Source organism: Triticum urartu, chromosome 3A, assembly GCF_056163025.1.
Source record: "Triticum urartu cultivar PI428250 chromosome 3A, HENAU_Tu73, whole genome shotgun sequence".
NCBI lineage: Eukaryota > Viridiplantae > Streptophyta > Magnoliopsida > Poales > Poaceae > Triticum > Triticum urartu.
In genome coordinates, this window is record NC_141875.1 from 544,876,492 (window position 1) to 544,896,132 (window position 19,641).

Below are 19,641 nucleotides of genomic sequence, written 5' to 3' on the forward strand. Positions count from 1 at the left end.
TTGAAAGAGGTTTCCAATGATACTATTTTTAGGTATAGTATAACTAATTTTTTGATAGTTAAATAAACGGTCAAAGTTTGACGCAAACTACAAGAAGGGCTAATAAACCAGGACGGAGGTAGTAACGTTCAAATACTCACTACTCGTCAAATCGCATAAATGGTCACAACTTGAGTGATGATGTTATTTATCATGTGGAGTAAGAGGAAATGAAAATAAATCCACCAATGATCAAGTGGTTGATCACTTGATGGCTTTGAGGAAGCAAATGTACTAAAAGGTAATGTGCAAATATTTGCTACTCAAGTACTTATATTTGGTCATTTTACTTTGTCTTGACTATTCTAAGTCTACTTTTTATCTTTTAGGTTACCGAGCTATGTATTTTGGGATATGGAAATACATGACATTTTTTCCAAGTATTTTTGTCTTTTTGTTTCATCATTATAGGCATCTTTTGATTTCTATTTTCTCATATTTATATATTGTCTTCTATTATGTCCGATAATCTCGCTAGAAACTACAAAGCACATTTTTATTTATTGTGTTGTTGCTTGAAAATTTTATGCCATGTTAGTGGGGTGCATCCGGATGACTTCAACTCCAACCCCACCTCTACACAAGTTCACACTAGCGGAATCTTACGCACAAAAAAAAGTCATGTGTGGTCCCTGATTGTGTCAATCTGAAACACGAGATACACACTTACACCATAAGTTGCAATGGTTGGAAGAAAATATATTTTCAAACAAATGAACGGTCCATATCAAGCAGATGCATTGCATGCGGTGATTGGTTGAGCTCACTCATTACTTGTTTAATAGACCCGTGGAGGGTATAGGTGCATTGGAAGACGTGGCTCGGCGTGCAACACTAGCGGCTTTGCCATGAAGAGGTTGTGCTTGGACTCACTAAGATGGATGACAGACACCCCTGCCGGTTTGGTCCATGTGAAGCCCTGTAGGAGCCTCCCAAAGAGCATAACACTCATGGCCGTCCCTAGCGATGCTGCCATACAGCCACGACGGCCGGTGCTGAAGGAGATGAACCGCAATTTACTCTCTGTGAGCGTCACATCTATGTCGTCTCCCATGTGCCGCTCTGGCTTGAACCGGAGCGGCTCGTCCCAAATGGTCGGGTTCCGGCCCAGGCCAGTCCGACTGAGGATGACATGGCTGCCCTTGGGCACACGGTAGCCGATGACAGTGGTGTCAGTGGTCGCTACATGCGGCAAGTTAAAGGAAGCGACTGGATGCAGCCGAAATGCCTCACGTATGCACGCCTTAGCGTAGGTAAGTTGTGGGATGTCCGACTCTTGTAGCAGCCGCTCCCGACCCACCACCCGGTCGATCTCCTCCATAGCCTTGTTCAGTAACTCCGGGTTGTTCACCATCTCCGCCAATGCCCACTCCACTGCGTTGGACGGGTTGTCAACTGCCGCTAATGTTATGTCCTGCATACATTTGCATGGAGACAAATTACGTGTGCACCGTGTGTTACTGATATTATCTATTATCTTTGACACATGTCTACACGCACACATGGAGAAAAGTTGTAGTTATTTTTTAGTCATCTAGAAGATTGCAAAATCAGAAAAATTATGTGCACGAGCCGAGCATACATTAATGGAGTTATTATCTTTGACGACTATATATGTACGTGCATTCACGGTGTACCATGTTGAAGGTTTCCCTACCTTGCACACTGCTTTGACCTCCTCGATGGTAAGCAACGGGTTGCCATCCCCGTCGTTCAGGGTGATGAGAACGTCGAGGAAATCCTGGTCCTGGAGCTCCTCCCGCCTCTCGCCGCCCTTCCGCTGCCTCCACCGCTCGTCGATGACTGTGTCGTGCAGTCTACTCATGGTCGCGTTGGCCTGCTTGACCTTCTTCTCGTGGCCGTCGAGGTCAAGGCCAAGCGGCCACGGTAGGTAGTCGCTGACGCAGAACGAGAAGAGGAGCCCCAGGGAGGTGAAGGTGGCGTCTACGTGCTCCACCTCGAGCTGCCCCGGCCCGCAGTCGGGCTGGGGCTCGCCGAAGTACCGCTTGCCGAAGACAAGGCGGCGGATGACGTTGCCGCAGTAATGCCGTGAGACGTGCCTGACGTCCACGTTAGCGCCCGAGGTTGACGACGAAGTGAGGGCGTACACATAGCGTGCGAAGTTGTCGGCCTCGTCGGCGCGCTTGTCGTGGAACCACTTGTGACGGGAAGGGCAGACGATCTCGGAGGTGAACACCCGGCGCATCTTTTTCCATTGGTCACCGAACGGCGAGAGCACGGCGTCCTTGTACCCGTAGCTGATGGCTCCGGAGGCGAAGCTGAGCGGGCGGGACACGAAGTTGGCGTCCTGCCTCGTGAGCACCTCCCTCGCGATCTCGGGGCAGGTGATCGGGATGACGTGGATGCCGCCGAGGCGGAAGCAGGCGATGTTGGTGCCCATCTCTTTCATCACTAGATGGATCCACCGGAACGCTGGCTTGTGGAGCATCATCTCAGGCAGGTTGCCGACGACTGGCCACGGTGACGGCCCTGGCGGAAGCGGCGCCGCCGCCGACAAGCATGTGCCACCACAGATCTTTTTCTTGGGCGTTAACCTATGGGCGAGGTATAGGAACGCTATTGCGACAAGTAGCAGAGACATAGAGGAGCAAGCTCCCAGCATTGTGGAGCTGCTGCTAGCTCTAATGCCGCTTCCAGCTAGTTAGCTATAGCCACCTGGCCTACCTTGCTAACTAGCTCGATCGGCCTGAATCACACGTGCACTGGCTATGAGCTCGAGGCCCACATTTATGGAGTTTCAATCTACCTACGGGCCTGAAAGAGGCGCGCCAATGTGCATGGTTGATATTTTGTAGATATTTTGACAGTTTTGCTAAAGCACATCTAGATGTGGTATAAGTATTGCACATCTAAGTCCTATGTCATTGATCTTACGTTGAGATTCGTGTGTATATTTTTTTTCTTTTCTTTTTTATGCATGATTCACTCACTTAGATGTGCAATAACTAGAGCACATCTAAATGTGTGCGGAAATTGCTAAATTTCACTTAGGTGATATTTGTGTGTCCCTGCTCGTTCTTTGCACCATCGGATCCTCTCGATTTGTGTGTATCCAGTTTAAACTTTAAATAGAGGTGATGGTGCACCAATCATAGTTAGCAAATGAGGGTTTGTGTAAACTGATATAACTTTTTTTTTAGAAAGGAGACACTTGCTCATCAGCTTTAGCGAACTGAAGCCCTTAAATTCTTACATAGAGGTTTGAGACAAAAGAAAGATGCATGAAAAAAAAAACACCTTAATATGCAACCATCCATTGGATAATATCTTTCATTCTTATATATTTTTTGTCTTCCATTCTTATATGCTACTTATATGAATAAGCATTTGACAACTTTATAATAATCAGAAATAGTACAATCAACTATTTGTATTTTCACTTTCTGTTCCCACATTATTAACAAAAAAAATCATATTTCCTAAATCAAATCCGTTCAAATATACTGCAACCAATCCCTGCATCGACGCATGGGGTATCATCCAGTGCTTATCATTTTTAACTTGGTTCCGTCATTAATTTCTTCATATGTCCTTGATCTCACATGTTGCCGATTCGGGAGTGGCTCATCCGCATCAGCATGCTCGCAAAATCGACCATTTTCCCCCTTATGTTTTCCCATGGTTAGCAGTGCATATTCTGGATAGACTTGGGGGAGTGGACTAGCAGAGAAGTAGCAAGAGGGAGACTTTTCTTTGCGATTTTGTTTGGTAGATGGTCGTGCTCGTACGCTCGACTCGTACAAGGTGATAGGGTTTGCAATTGTAATCACATTCGTTGTATTTTTCGGCGGCCCGAAGTATCTTCCAAAATAAGAAGAGAGGTACGTGGATTGAGATAGAGATATTTGTTTTTCGCTTTCTTTTCCCCATTCTCTGTCATCAACGAAACATGGTTCATGTGCATTTTTTGTTCTACGCCCAGGATACAACTAGCAGGTGTGGGCAAGGGAGGTTGTGATGGACCGAGGGACGCGCACCCACCATATCTGTCCAGTCTTTGATTCTTTTTGGGTGGTGCTAGGATATACGCCCCATCTCCCGATTTGGAATGTTGCACTCATTTGGAACTCTGATCAGACTATTCTTCTTGTCTATGAGCGCAAAAATCTGTCGTGGACACCAACAGGAGCTATGCAAAAAGGATAGGTGTGTGTTTTTTCGCCATGTGTTGCTTGCTTCTCACCATTTTCTTGGGCATGTCTAATTCTTTTTGTGTTCTCTAAGGCTACTAGAATACAAATAGAATGAAAGCAGTGGGATTCCACACTGTTTCTTTATTTAAATATAGCTTTTTTATGAATGTAATTAAATTGGGCAAAGTATAATGTAAAAGCAGCAAACCACAAGCACACTTCGTTTTGCTATGTGTACATGCTAGTTTTGTTTAATATTGTCCCCCCCCCCCCCCCCCCCCCCCAATTTTTTTTTAAAACAAATACTCACTCTAACCCATGTTACTTTTTTTTAAACAAGACAAAAGCTTTGCCTTTTCATTAAAGGGGAAAGAATATATTTTTTAGAAATGGAGAAGGACCCCCGGCCTCTGCATGACAGTCACTTTATTAATTATTCACACAAGATCTTACAAAGTCATACAACAGTAAAACTAAAGCCACCGTCTAGACAACATGTGTCGCTACTGTTAAAGTAAATATCCTGTATATTTGGCATGTAATCAGTCCTTGCCGTATTACCTGATTTTATTCGGTTTAGATTGATACGGCTGGGTCAAGTCCTTGTTTCCCAAGGCATGTGTACCTGATGGATATCTATATTTATTATTAAACAATCAAACAAGAATTTCTTTAAGCACACTCCACAAAGCGTACACAGATCCAATACCACCGCACGATTAGGCCCATTAAAATCAATCTAACGATTAGCCTTAACCTAAACCATTTTCTGTGTGCACTTAGCAATTTACATTGACTGACCGTACTCCACCGTGGAGGAAAATATGAAACTCCACGCCTGAGCAATTAGGAAACTAATAATCACGGGTGCATCCTATTATAGGAAATTAAATCAGAGTGCATCCATCCTATTAGGAAACTAATCTCAGACAAATCCATCCTATTAAAAAACTTATCTCGGACGCATCCATCCTATTAGAAAGCTAATCACGAGCCGCCTGCCGCCATCATGCACGCTAGCCACGATGGGGGAAGCGCGCGGAGCTTCGTCTTCCTCCGGGAACACACGTGCTATCGCCGCCATCGTCTTCTTCCTGGAGGCCATGCGCTTTTCTGCCGCTACTGCGACGACTCCATCCACGTCCAGGGCATGCTCTCTGGCAACCATCGGCATCCGTGTTGACTTCAGCTCCGTTCGCAGCACCCACGTCGACAAAGTGTCTGTTCAGTGGGTGCATGTGCATTACATATTAAATAAGAATCGTGGGGCTTCAAGCAATCTAGAATTATAGATTTGGGATTATCTTAGGTTGCCGATTGCTGTACTGAAAAATGTGTAATTATATATGTCACGTACATAAGAATGCAGCAATCTTGTCTTACAAAGTAGGATCAAGAGGGATACTAAAGAAGTCAAGATGCAGAGTCTATTTTCCATGATTACTTCTTATGTTCATGTCGGCTTCCTTGTGCTTTACCTCGTACCACCATATGCATTAAACTGGACTGTATCAAGAGGTAACGCCATCCCCTTGATTAGAATTGCCTTATTTGTGCTATTTGATCAGTGTTTGTTTTACATATGACGTTGCTTTACCTGGAATTAAGGTGGGTTGCACCTGCCTATGCACTATCTCCAGGGATAGGTTGGAAATCAGAATATATGATTCATTCTTAGAAAAAACTTTACACGCGTCACTTTAACATAATTGCATAGCAATCCAGTAAATTATGTAAGATTCAGTAGGAGACAAGATATTGAAGATGTACTACTATTTTAGTTACATGATTCTTGAAAGTGCCAGTGATCGACTAGGGGAGGGGGGTGAATAGGCGATTTTTATGGAAGTCTTCAAAACATGTGAGTTTCGAAGACAAACGATAAAAATAAACCTATTATCATGCAGCGGAAGGTAGACTACACTAGGCAAACCATAGTCATGTATTTAATGAAGTGAAAGCACAATGACAAATAGCAGCTAGGCAGTAAGGATCAGGTAGGAAGATGTTGAGAAGCCAATCAGTACACGTAATCACTTAGTGAAGTCGAACGGTGATGCTATCGTACAATTACTTCACAAGAGCCAACAGTAAGTAAAGGGAAGAGAAAGATGAAACCAGTGACTCGTTGAAGACAATGATTTGTTGGACCAGTTCCAGTTGCTGTGACAACTGTACGTCTGGTTAGGGAGGCTGAGATTCAACTCAGAAGACCTCGTCTTCACCTTATTCCCCTTGAGCTAAGGACACCCAGTCCTCGCCCAATTACTCTGGTAAGTCTTCAAGGTAGACTTCCAAACCTTCACAAACTTCGTTCACCGGCAATCCACAATGACTCTTGGATGCTCAGAACGCGACGCCTAACCGGTTGGAGGATTCACAGTCCTCAAGTGTAATAAGTCTTCAGATCACACAGACAAGAAGACTTAAGTGATGCCTAACACTTTTTGGCTCTGGGTGGTTAGGGCTTTATCCTCTCAAGGAATTCTCTCTCAAAGGCTTCGAGGTGGCTTGCTCTCAAACGATAAAAGCCGTACTTTAACTCTGAGCAGCCAACCGTTTATGGTTGTAGGGGGTGGGCTATTTATAGCCACTAGGCAACCCGACCTGATTTGTCCGAAATGACCATGGGTCACTAAGGAACTGACACGTGTTCCAACGGTCAGATTTCAAACACACACGGCAACTTTACTTGGGCTACAAGCAAAGCTGACTTGTCCAACTCTGAACAAGATTCCCTCTCATAGTCTTCACTCGAAGACATAGGATTTTGGTTAAGCATCACTTCAGTCATTCTGACTGGTTTTCTTGGACCCCACTTAACAGTACGGTGGTTCCTATGACTCAACAAAGAATAAAAAGAACTACGAAAGATCTAAGTCTTCGCGCTTCATAGTCTTCATGCGATGTCTTCTCTTCCCATAGTCTTCAAGGTGAATGTCTTCACTTACCACCTTTGACTTCAATGTCTTCAAACATTTTTAGGGGTCATCTCTGGTAGGAAAACCGAATCAATGAGGGACTTCTACCTGTGCTATCCTGCAATTCTCACAAACACATTAGTCCCTCAACTAGGTTTGTCATCAATACTCCAAAACCAACTAGGGGTGGCACTAGATGCACTTACAATTCTATACATCTCAAACGAGTCACATGACTCCGTAACTGTTGTTAGAGAATATCTCTCGCTGTTCTGTAAAGGTATGCAATCTCTACTGCGTTCCAATAAAGAGAATTTTACCATACAGAAGGATCCAATGAAGAAACTAATCCGGCTGAGTTCCAATAAATAGATCCTTCAAAGGATCTGTCCTAATACAGCTGCCGTATATTGGTACAGAGAAATCATATAAACTGTAGTTAGTCGGATTTATTTTGTTTCATGACAGAGAAACCAAATACTTTTCGCTATTTTGGCACATATATTTATTCTTACATACTTGTGCAGTTTCGAATGATCCAACATATCTGCAGTCATCAAACTTGAAGACATGCTGTTTAAGGCCTTATTTGCACCGCCTCTCTTTCTTTGTCTGCGCGCCTCTTTCCTCCAATAATAATAATGAACAACTTTTTCCGGATCAGGTATTGCACTGTTACAAATGTATGCTGAAGCTACTCCTTAGGACAAGGAAAAAGAGGATGAATGCTTTCTATCTTCACCAGTTTTGTAGCATGTTCCAAATTGTTGGCTCTTTCTTATTTGAGGATTCATCATTTTTTTGTAATTTAGAAGCTGACCTGAAAGCTTGATAAGGTTAAGCTTAACAAATACTTTAGAATACTTTTCCTTCCATCTTTATTTTTCTTCATAACTCATTTGAGCTTCTATACGTACAAAACGTCTTACATCATTGTAAGTTAGTATGGTTGCCAACACATAAACACATACAAAACCGGATAAATTTTTTCTATCATGATAATTATTGGATTTCTTTTAGCCCTTTTACATTTCAATTAGTTCTTGTAAATCATCTTTATTTCATATAGAAGTCGTTGTAGTCACATATCATCTTCTATTTCCTATTATCCATAGTAGGTAGCTATACAATTTTGCTAGTCCACACAACCAATATATATATATATAATTTGATCCAAATTAGTACAAATATATATTTTGCTATGCAGATTAGTAAAATAAAATAAGATTTGAGAATTAAGCATCTTGAACAATATAATTGCACCGTAAGGCAGTTTATACTTTTTTTCCCTGGCTACACTCGAAGAGAAGACTATACTACATGCCTATATTATTGCATTAATAAATAATTGCTGATTTTATTTAAATGAGAATATTTTCCTGCTATTACTCTATGCAGCAACATAACCACTATTGTGTCTCGCTTTTGAAAATACAATTTGAGCGACATCAAACATTGTGTATCCATTTGATTTATAATTTTAAAAACGTTTATTTTTTTATATTATGTGAATTCACCTGTTTTACGATCGAGATGTGCGTTGCACGTGCATGCTTACTAGTATATACTAACTAGATAACACCCCCACGCGTTGCTGCGGAATGTGTGCATCAATTAAATTGGTTAATGGTTTGGAAACTAAATGAAAATATTGTCAGATTATAGTAAATCTACTACGTTCTTTACAAATAATAACTTGAATTTGGACACATAAAAATGTTTCGTAGGAAACTACCGGAATTCAACAATACATAATGATAGGTGATACAATGCATTCATGGATGTGTCATTTACATACATACACCACACTCATCAGATTTATTGTACTTCCAAGTCCAACACACCAATTCAGTACATGCTTGCGTGTGTGCAGAAAGGTTCAGGAGTAATTACTAAGAAAACACAACACATATATAGAGAACATACCTATATATGAGACTGGTGAGCAAAGTTCTGCACAAATAAATTGGAAAATAGTTTGTTGACTGACAGCTGCATCTCAAAGTTGCTTTTATCAGTTTTGAGATACATATACATAGAGGTATAACATAGGGTTTTTTCTCTTGCGGATAAGAGGTATAACATAGTTGAAGGCGCAGATTTGTTCATATACATTAAAAAACATTTATTTACTCTTTCATATTTTGCCTCCGTACTTTTAAAAGGAAATGATGCAACTATTCGATTCAATTTGTATGATACAATACATTGTGCGAGCGTATAAATATTCATGCAAACAGCAAGTGAGTAGACCATACCAACTCTATGTCTGATCAACTTCGATATCTGCAATTAACATGCAATCACAAACAAATACTGCATCTAAGCATAACCTATTTTGATTATTGATTCTTCCTTCTAACATCTAGTGAACCCAAACATTTGTTGATTATTGATTTAATATAAAAAATAAGCTTATCAGAGGAGGTACGAATGACCGAAAATGATACACTTACGGACGTTTATTATAGAGAGAATCCTACAGGCGGACGTGTTCTTTCCTAATTCATACCTTCCCCCTGAATTTCTAGCGAGGGGCCCTCCTTCCCCCAACTAATTGATTGCACCTAATTCCATGAGCTTCTGTCCATAGTAATTTGCCTGTAACTATAGCATTGCTGACGAATGACACACCATCCCCTAAAAGTGAAATACTTATCCCCTAAAAGAATACATCACTGAGTTATGATGTCGGACTTCGGAGGAGGTATATGTAACATGTGAAAAAGAAAGACCTGTTATATAAGACCGAAGTGTTCCTGTCATTTCCACCAGACCTGGAATGAAGAATAAATTGTATGGGCAAAAACTAACTACAACGCAGAATCCAAAAGATGCTTCGTTGTTGCCGTCAACAGTTGGTACAGTTAATGAATTCCATTGAGTCTATGAAGCATAAAACGGTTCTGACCCAACAGGGTAAGTCGATGTCGGGCACCATGGCATAAGAGGAGTGGCGCAGCTACATCATACCGCAGAAGTGCATCTGTGCGATATTCTCCAGGTCCTAGTAAAGATCTAGAAAAACACAGTTTATTAATATGTCCGTATCATGAGATTCATCGTACTATCCAACATGGATCAGTAATGGAAAGTACTTCAATTTGGTGACCAATGATGAGATAACCATAGCCTGGTCTTCTTCTTTTTTTTGCGACATACCATAGCCTGGTGAGGGAGTCCTGTATTAGGGGGTCTTCGGACAGCCGGACTATATCCTTTAGCCGGACTGTTGGATTATGAAGACACAAGATTGAAGACTTCGTCTCGTATCTGGATGGGACTCTACTTGGCGTGGAAGGCAAGCTAGGCAATACGGATATGTGTATCTCCTCCTTTGTAACCGACCTTGTGTAACCCTAGCCCTCTTCGGTGTCTATATAAATCGGAGGGTTTTAGTCCGTAGGACAACATACAATCATACCATAGGCTAGCTTCTAGGGTTTAGCCTCTTCAATCTCGTGGTAGATCAACTCTTGTAATACTCATATTATCAAGAATAAATCAAGCAGGACGTAGGGTTTTACCTCCATCAAGAGGGCCCGAACCTGGGTAAAACATCGTGTCCCCTGCCTTCTGTTACCATCCGCCTTAGATGCATAGTTCGGGACCCCTTACCCGAGATCCGCTGGTTTTGACACCGACACCTGGTCTTCGTGGTCATTGTTGTCGATGCATGAGCTCCTTGTGGCCGAACTTGGCAGCGACGGGTCATGGGCAGAGCTTCTTTCAGTGACTTGTAGACTCCCCGTCTCGTAGATCTGGAGGAGGCATTTATAATCGAAAACACTAACGCCCACACGTGTGGGTGCCTCGCAACTCGCCCACACGCATGGATCCTCGTCTAACCAATTCTGCACGAATCTTGGCGCGTTCTAGCAGTTTTTGTGTGCCACGTAGGACTAAGCTGGTGTGTGGGCATTCATCTGGTTGCCCACACGTCCTTTTTCACCACATGGGGGCTGATGTGTGGGCGTTTAGCAATTCGCCCACACACCAGTTTTCACGCACGCAGAGGGGGGTGGTGTGGGGGCGTTTATCACTTCGCCCACACGCCCGTCTCCTCACCCACACCCAAAGCTGGCAGTTGCCATGTGTTTCTGCAGGGTACATGGCAACTGCCCAAGCTTTGCTTGTAAGCAGATGTCAACTCTCTTTTACCCGAGTCATGTGTTTTTGCATGGTACATGGTAACTGCCGTAGCGTGCACGTAAGCAGATGGCAACACTTTCTCTTTACATGGCAACTGCTTTAGCATGCTTGTGAGCACATGGCAACTCTCTCTATTACCCGAACATGTTTTTTTTTGCCTTGCCTATTTGTAGTGCTACATGGCAACTGCCCAGTGTTAGTGGGTGGCAACTCCTAAAGTTTTGAAATCATGGCAACTACAGTAGAGCAGACCATACATGGCAACTGCAGTTGAGTAACCATGGCGACTGTAGTTGTCCGACATGGCAACCGAAGTTTAGCGACATGGCAACTACAGTTGAACGAACATACACGAGGGTCTGGACCATGGCAACTGCAGGAAGCGTGGTGACTGTCACGGGGCATGCGGGACCACGAGGTACGAGGCTTGACGTACGGGGCGTGTGGGCGTTATCTATTTCGCCCACACGCACGCGTGTGAGAGGGATTGCAAGGGAAAAAAGGTGTGTGGGCATTACTTGTTTTTCCCACACGTAGGTGTGTGGGCTGTTCCTCTTATACACCACACAAAATGTGTGGGCAGACCCCCTAACGCTCACACGTGTGGCATTTATCGGTGTCCTTTATAATTGCAAGAGACGAAGAAGGGGATGAAGAGGGTCAGATGAGAAGCCAGGGAGATTTGTGGAGGCAAGGACACGCGCTGGTGCCATTGGTGGGGAGAGGATGGGACAGGATCATTCCGTTAAATCTAACACTTTCTTCCATATTTGTTGGGTAGTAGACAGAGAGGTGTTTATTATTGCTGTTTCATGTGCACTGGAGGCTGCATTGTGACCGGGAAATCGCGTCGGTCGTGGCGGATAAAACTAAATACGTGCATGCACCAGTCATGGGATACCACCTACATGCATGGGCCACGAACGACCAAGCTTACCAGGAAGACGATTAGCGATGATTAACCTGTGGGGTCAATAGCGGAAGGGTGTGGCATGCATGCGCATATTTTTGTAACGGAATGCATGCAGGATGGCAAATGCTGACGTAGCAGTATGTGCTGATGTGGGTATGCTGCATGTTAAGATAATTAGGTTAGTGGGGATGAATCTTTTAGGTATATAAGATATGAGTTGATCGCCCAAGCATGACGTTTTCCTCAATTCTCTTTGTCTCTTGTTTTCATGGTATCAGACAATCGCATCTGCAAAGTTCGATCCTTCAGCCTGCAACTAGACGCCATGACTTCCTCCGGTCAAACCTCCATTGCTCTTGGCGCCATGACCTCGCCATCTCAGCCCTCTGCCACAACTCCCGCGTCTCCGGCCTCCAACACAGTGCATGTGGTCTGTGTAAGACCCATGTCCCCGTCGTCCTCGACCTCAAGGCGTCGAACTTCTCTAAGTGGCGCATGCTCATCACCGTTCTCCTGGGCAAGTACGACCTCATCGGCCATGTCGCTGCTGCTACTTCGGCAGCTGATCGCACGTCAGAGTGGAACCACGAAGACTTCGTCGTCCGCTCGTGGTTGTATGACTCCATTAGCGAGGACATGCTGGATATCATCATGGCGGAAGACTAGACAGCGCACGAGGCATACACACTCATCCAGAACCTCTTCCTCGACAACCAGATGACGCGCACTGTTTACCTCGAGGCGTACTTCTGTGCCATCGTCCAAGGCGACCTCACCATCACCGCCTAGTGTCACCGGCTCAAATCCCTCTCTAACGCACTCCGCGACGTCAGCCAGTCGGTGTCGGATCAGACATTGGTCCTGACGTGCCTACATGGCCTCAATTCTCGCTTCGCCGACATCACTACTATGGTAACCATGCAGGCCCAGTTCCCTACGTTCCCGCAGACAAGGTCTCTCCTTCTTCTAAGATAGACGCAGCTCTCCCACACCATGCATACGCCACCGCCGCAGACTGCCATGTATGGCCATGGCACCGGTGCCTCTTTTGGTGGTGCCTACAACAGAGACCGCTTCTCAGGTGACCGCAACTCCGGCGGCCGCTTCCAGAAAAAGAAGAAGAACGGCGGTGCCGGTCACTATCGTGGCAACGGTGGCGAGCGTAACAGCAACAACGACGGCTACGATCGCTCTTTGTCAGCAGCTCTCCTGCACTAAAACCTTCTTCAGAAAAGCACCAGGAGCTCGAAGACACTGAATTTACAAGGGCTGGCATTCCAAACTAGGCCACTAGGCCCACTCGCGCAAAGAAACTTCCCCAGTGGCTTGCAAGCCCAAACTGGGCCCGTTAAGGGGTGTAACTGAAATCTGTATAAGAGAGAGTGCTTCTTCCCCATTTTGGACTCGGCTAGGCATTGGTAGAGGCTTCAGCCGATCTGAGAGATTGCTTGTGAATTCGAACTCGCTGTGAAGGAGGATGGGAGGAACAATAATCATATAGCATAATTCATTCTAGATCGAGTGATTCATGGCCTGTACCTTACAATTGGCATCAGAGCCGTTCGCCCTAGAGATTCCCCACCACCACTATCCAACCCGATTCAAGGCGTGACGGCGAGACAAGATCATGGAGGATCTGTCAGACGAAGCTCGTTCGATCTACGATCTGCTCAAGGGGGACATGGCCGGCACCATCGACAAGCGCCTCAAGGACCAGAGGAACGACTTGGTGCAAGCTGTCCGCAAGATGCTCGACGAAACGTCGTCCAACTTGGAAGGCGTCATCACGAGGCAAGTCGACGCAATCAGGGAAGATCTTACGGGCGAGATCAGCCAAGTGAAGGCGGAAGTGGGGAAGATCAAGGAGAGCAGTCAAGATCTGCGCCCGAGCGGCGTAGCCATGCCCAGGAGGTTGTTCACAGCTAGAGCGACATCACCGGCTGAAGATCAAGGAGCTGATAGGGAGAACATAGGTAGATCGCAGATCTTGTATGCTCCTCCTCCCGCTAGAAGTTCGGGTGGCTTTAGATCAACCCCGGTGAGGTCAATTTCTCTCCGTGATCCCAATAGAGCTATTGTTTCTTCAGAAGGCAATTTTCGAGTTGAGCTACCTCGGTTTGATGGTACTAACCCGCGTTTGTGGCAAACGAGATGTGAAGACCAATTCCAGCTATGGGCAGTTAATCCTCTGATGTGGGTCTCGTTGGCATCGGCTCATTTCGAAGGAGCGATAGCTCGTTGGTTGGAATCAGTGCAACACAGGGCGCCGAACGTCAGCTGGAAAGAATTCTGCAATTTACTGCAAACTCGATTTGCCAGGAACCAACATCAACAATTTATCAGGAGGCTGTTCCATATAGCACAAACCAGCACTGTGGAAGACTATGTAGACAAATTCTTGGAACTATATGACCAGTTAACTGCTTATGAATCTGCTCCTGACCCATTGCACTATGTTACCAGGTTCATGGATGGTCTCAAACTAGCTGTAAAAGTGCAGGTAGCAATAGAAAAACCAAAGGATTTAGACACTGCTTATGAGTTGGCCTTGCTGCTAGAAGAAATTGGAGATGGGCACACTTCCATTAACAGCCAAGCAAGAAGAACCTCAGCTATGCCTTTACCTTTACCTTTACCTCCTATAAAATAGAAAATTACTAAAGAGAAAAAGCCAATGGAATTTCAAAGATCACAGGCAGGAGACAGGTGGACAGCTATGAGAAATTATAGGAAGGCAAAGGGGTTGTGTTTTATATGTGGAGAGAAATGGTCTAAGGACCACCAGTGCAAGGCCTCAGTGCAACTACATGTAGTTCACGAAATGATTGATCATTTGCAAGATTTACATCAGAGTTCTAAGGAGGAATCAGATGAACAAGGGCAGGTCCATATGTTGTGTGCCACAATAAACAGAGACAGTAAATCTAACAAGGCCATTCTGCTATCAGTGACAGTACAAGGCTACCCAATGATCTTTGTGGTCGACTCAGGAAGCACTCACTCCTTCATAAATGACAAATTTGCAGATAAAATACCAGCAAGAAAAGGAAGCAAGCCCATGAAAGTAACTATTGCTGGAGGAGCTAGTTTAATCAGTAACCAAATCATTGAAGCATGTGAGTGGACATGTGATAATTATAAGTTCAAATCTGAATTCAGGTTACTAGACTTGGGTGATTATGATGGAATTCTAGGACTTGATTGGCTGGCAAATCATAGTCCCATGCAGATAGATTGGCAGCAGAAATGGATGGCATTCCAACACTAGGGTAATCTGATCACATTACAAGGCCTAGCTCCCGATGAGTTTGCTTTCACAGTTTTATCCATTTGTTTGGAATTACCAACTGCTGAAGCTGCCAAACTCCGAGAAGAAGTCAAACAAGTCCTAGATACATTTGCTGATGTTTTTGCTCCTCCTAAAGGACTGCCACCTAGAAGACAATTTGACCATACTATTCCATTAATTCCTGGAGCCAGTCCTGTGGCAAAGAGACCTTATAGAATTCCTCCTCATTTAAAGGATGAATTGGAGAAGAAAATTGCAGAAATGTTGGAGTCTGGTGTCATTTGAATGAGCAGTAGTCCTTTCTCTTCTCCTATTATTATGGTCAAAAAGAAGGATGGAACATGGAGAATGGTAGTTGACTACAGACATCTTAATGCTCTCACTATTAAAGGCAAATTTCCTCTTCCAATTATCGATGAACTCCTGGATGAACTATCTAGTGCAGCTTGGTTTTCTAATCTAGATTTGAGAGCAGGATATCATCAAATCAGATTGGCCCTTGGAGAAGAGTATAAAACTTCTTTTTCTACTCATAATGGACACTTTGAGTTTACTATAGTGGGTTTTGGTCTGACAGGAGGCCCAAGTACTTTGATTTATCTCCATTTCTCAGAAAATGTGCAGTTTGTTTCTTTGATGATATACTCATATGTAGCAAAATACTTGAGGAACACATCTTGCACCTCACTCAAGTGTTGCAAATCCTGAAGGAGAAACAGTGGAAGGTTAAGCTCAGCACATGTGATTTTGCCCAGCAACAAATATCATACCTCGGCCATGTTATCAGTGACAAGGGAGTTTCAATAGACCCCAGTAAGATAACTGCTGTTATCAACTGGCCCATGCCAGCAAATGTTAAGGAGGTGAGAGGTTTCTTGGGCCTGACAGGATATTATAGAAAATTCATCAAGTCTTCTGGGATTATCAGTAAAACCTTGATTGATCTTCTGAGGAAGGGGGAGATTTTTGTGTGGAACCCCATGGCTGATAATGCTTTTGTTGCTTTAAAGCAAGCTTTGACTTCTGCACCAGTTTTAGCTCTGCCTGGCTTTTCTCAACCTTTTGTCATTGAGACCGATGCTTGCGGATATGGAATAGGAGCTGTTCTCATGCAGAAGGGACATCCACTTGCTTTCATTAGCAAATCTTTGGGCCCAAGGAACAGAGGTCTTTCAGTTTATGAAAAGGAATATACGGCTATTTTATTAGCAGTGGATCAGTGGAGACCCTATCTACAGATACAAAAATTTGTTATAAAAACAGATCAAAAGAGTTTATCTCATCTAGTGGAACAGAAGTTACATACACCTTGGCAACAAAAAGCTTATACTAAGCTCATGGGCTTAGATTATCAGATCATTTATAAAAAAGGGAGTGACAATACTGCTGCAGATGCTCTATCTAGAAGGCCTCCAGAACATGCTATATCTCTAGTTATTTCAAGTGCTCAGCCCAGTTGGTTGCAAGATATTATTAAGGGCTATGAGTTTGATACTCACTCATCGGAAATTATTCAACAATTGTCTCTAGATCAAGATGCTAAACCTCACTACAAACTTGTTAATGGGCTTCTCAGATACAAGGGGTGCATTTGGATTGGTGATCTGCCAGAGTTGCATGATAAGATATTCCAGGCTTTACATGACATCCCTGTTAGGGGACATTTTGGATTCCCTGTTAATTACAAGAGAATTCACTCACTTTTCAGATGGATTGGTATGAAAACTTATATCAAACAGAGGGTACAATCATGTTTGATCTGTCAGAAAGCTAAACCATAGAGGATCAACTACCCTGGACTATTCTCTCCCTTACCAGTTCCAAGAAAGGCTTGGGAAACTGTTACGATGGACTTCGTATCTGGATTGCCATGTTCTGAAACTTTTGATTGTTTGATGGTGGTTATTGACAAGTTCACTAAATATGGACATTTCATTCCTCTCAAATATCCTTACACGGCCTCCAATATGGCTGAATTATTCCTGGATAACATCTACAAGTTACATGGAATGCCAAGATTTATAGTGTCTGACAGGGATATAGTCTTTACCAGTGAATTCTGGCAACATCTAATTAAAAGAACTGGGTCAGTACTAAACATGAGCATATCTTATCATCCTGAGATGGATGGGCAGACTAACAGGGTCAACAAACAAGTGGAATGCTTCCTTCGATGCTTCATTAGTGCTCACCCAAAACAATGGAAAAAATGGATTCCTCTTTGTGAGTTTTGGTATAATACCAATTGGCATTCGGCAGTCGGAAAATCACCATTTGAGGTCTTGTATGGACAAACTCCTAGGGTATTCGGCATCACTCCTTCTGACACCATTGACCCTCCTGACTTGCAACAGTGGTTAGAACAAAGGGAAGTGGTTAATCAGTCTGTCAGACAACACTTACTCAGAACACATCAGCGCATGAAGGCCTATGCTGACAAGAAAAGAACTAAGAGAGTTTTTGAAGTGGGACAAGAAGTGTTTCTGAAATTACAGCCGTATGTGCAGTCCTCAGTGGTTCATCGAGCTAACCATAAACTTGCATTCAAGTTTAATGGGCCATATAAAATCTTGGAACGTATTGGAGAAGTTGCCTATCGATTGAAACTTCCTGAGTCAAGCAGAATACACCTAGTTTTCCATATTTTTCCCAGCTCAAACAATACATCAAGAATCCCATCCAGGTACAGTCTGCTTTGCCCTCAAATTTTGTTCATCTTCAGGTTCCTGTGGAAATTTTGCAGCATTGTGTGCGCCGCAAGGGAGACAGCACAGTGGCCCAAGTGCTTGTGCAATGGAGTGGGTCTTCTCCTCAGGAGGCGACATGGGAAGATGAAGATTCTTTGAAGCAGCAGTTCCCTCGAGCTCCGGCTTGGGGTCAAGCCGGTTTTCAACGGCGGGGAGATGTTAGCAGCTCTCCTGCATCGAAACCTTCTTCAGAAAAGCACCAGGAGCTCGAAGACACTGAAGTTACAAGGGCTGGCGCTCCAAACAAGGCCACTAGGCCCACTCGCGCAAAGAAACTTCCCCAGTGGCTTGCAGGCCCAAACTGGGCCCGTTAAGGGGTGTAACTGCAATCTGTATAAGAGAGAGTGCTTCTTCCCCATTTTTGACTCGACTAGGCATTGGTAGAGGCTTCGGCCGATCTGAGAGATTGCTTGTAAATTCGAACTTGCTGTGAGGGAGGATGTGAGGAACAACAATCATATAGCATAATTCATTCTAGATCGAGTGATTCATGGCCTGTACCTTACACTCTTCCACCCAGGCTGCAACTGGTCCATGGATATGCTTCAACCCCTACACGGGCCAGGCCCAGCCGCTGCAGACCTCCTGGTGCCCCGCTGGTGGAGCAGGTCTCCTTGGGCCGCGACCTGCTGCACCCCAGCGCCCGTACGTGCCTGCCCAACAGCTTTCATACGCGCCGCCCCAGTACACGTCGCCCCAGCAGCAAGCCTATACTACGCTGCTCGCTCCACTCCATGGGCAGGCGTATGACACTGATCCATCGCCGCCGGCTACACCCTACAGCCACGACGCTCCATCTTATTGGGACTGCTCGGCGCTCATGGCTGCCCTAAATAGTGTTGTTGCATCATCTTCATCCGCTGGTGAATGGATCATGGACTCGGGAGCCACCTCCCATATGGTTTTCAACCCCGGTATAATCTCTCTTCCTTCCAAACCGTCTCCTTTTTCTCATATAACCGTCGGCAATGGGGTCACTTTTCCCTCTGTCTCCACAGGCCACACGATTTTGCCTACTTCCATACGTATCTTTGCTCTAAATAATGTCCTTGTAGTTCCTGATATTATTAAAAATCTTCTTTCTACTCGCAAATTTACTACTGATAATTCTTGTTCTGTGGAGTTTGATCCTCTTTGTTTTTCCACCAAGGATCTTTGAACCAGGCGCGAGATCACACGCTGCAGTAGTCCTGGTCCTCTCTACACCGTCTCCGCCACCGCCAACCTGTCATCTTCTTTTGGACTCCTCGCATCGTCCGACTCCATCGATCTATGACATCGTCGATTAGGTCATCCAGGTCGTGACGCTATGTCACATTTATCAAAACAATTTGCTATTCCTTGTAATAATTCAGCCGTTTCGGCCTGCCATGCGTGTCAACTTGGCAAGCATGTCCGTTTGCCGTTTTCTAGGTCTAAAACCTTT

General features: G+C 44.3%; 2 protein-coding genes across 2 annotated transcripts; one reads left to right on the forward strand and one right to left on the reverse strand.

Moving 5' to 3' along the window:
* Positions 1-773: 773 nt before the first annotated feature.
* On the reverse strand, positions 774-2,743 carry LOC125548685 (tyrosine N-monooxygenase-like). Its single transcript, XM_087516883.1, has 2 exons — positions 1,622-2,743; positions 774-1,453 (listed from the first exon to the last, which is right to left on the reverse strand). The coding sequence occupies exons 1-2, from the start codon at positions 2,660-2,662 to the stop codon at positions 818-820; spliced, it is 1,677 nt and encodes a 558-aa protein (XP_087373009.1). The 5' UTR covers positions 2,663-2,743; the 3' UTR covers positions 774-817.
* A 10,456-nt stretch (positions 2,744-13,199) lies between these two features.
* On the forward strand, positions 13,200-19,403 carry LOC147980451 (uncharacterized). The gene is made up of 3 exons (XM_087516884.1): positions 13,200-13,360; positions 18,720-19,129; positions 19,366-19,403. Exons 1-3 carry the CDS (start codon positions 13,200-13,202, stop codon positions 19,401-19,403), a joined length of 609 nt encoding a protein of 202 aa, XP_087373010.1.
* The last annotated feature ends 238 nt before the right edge of the window (positions 19,404-19,641 follow it).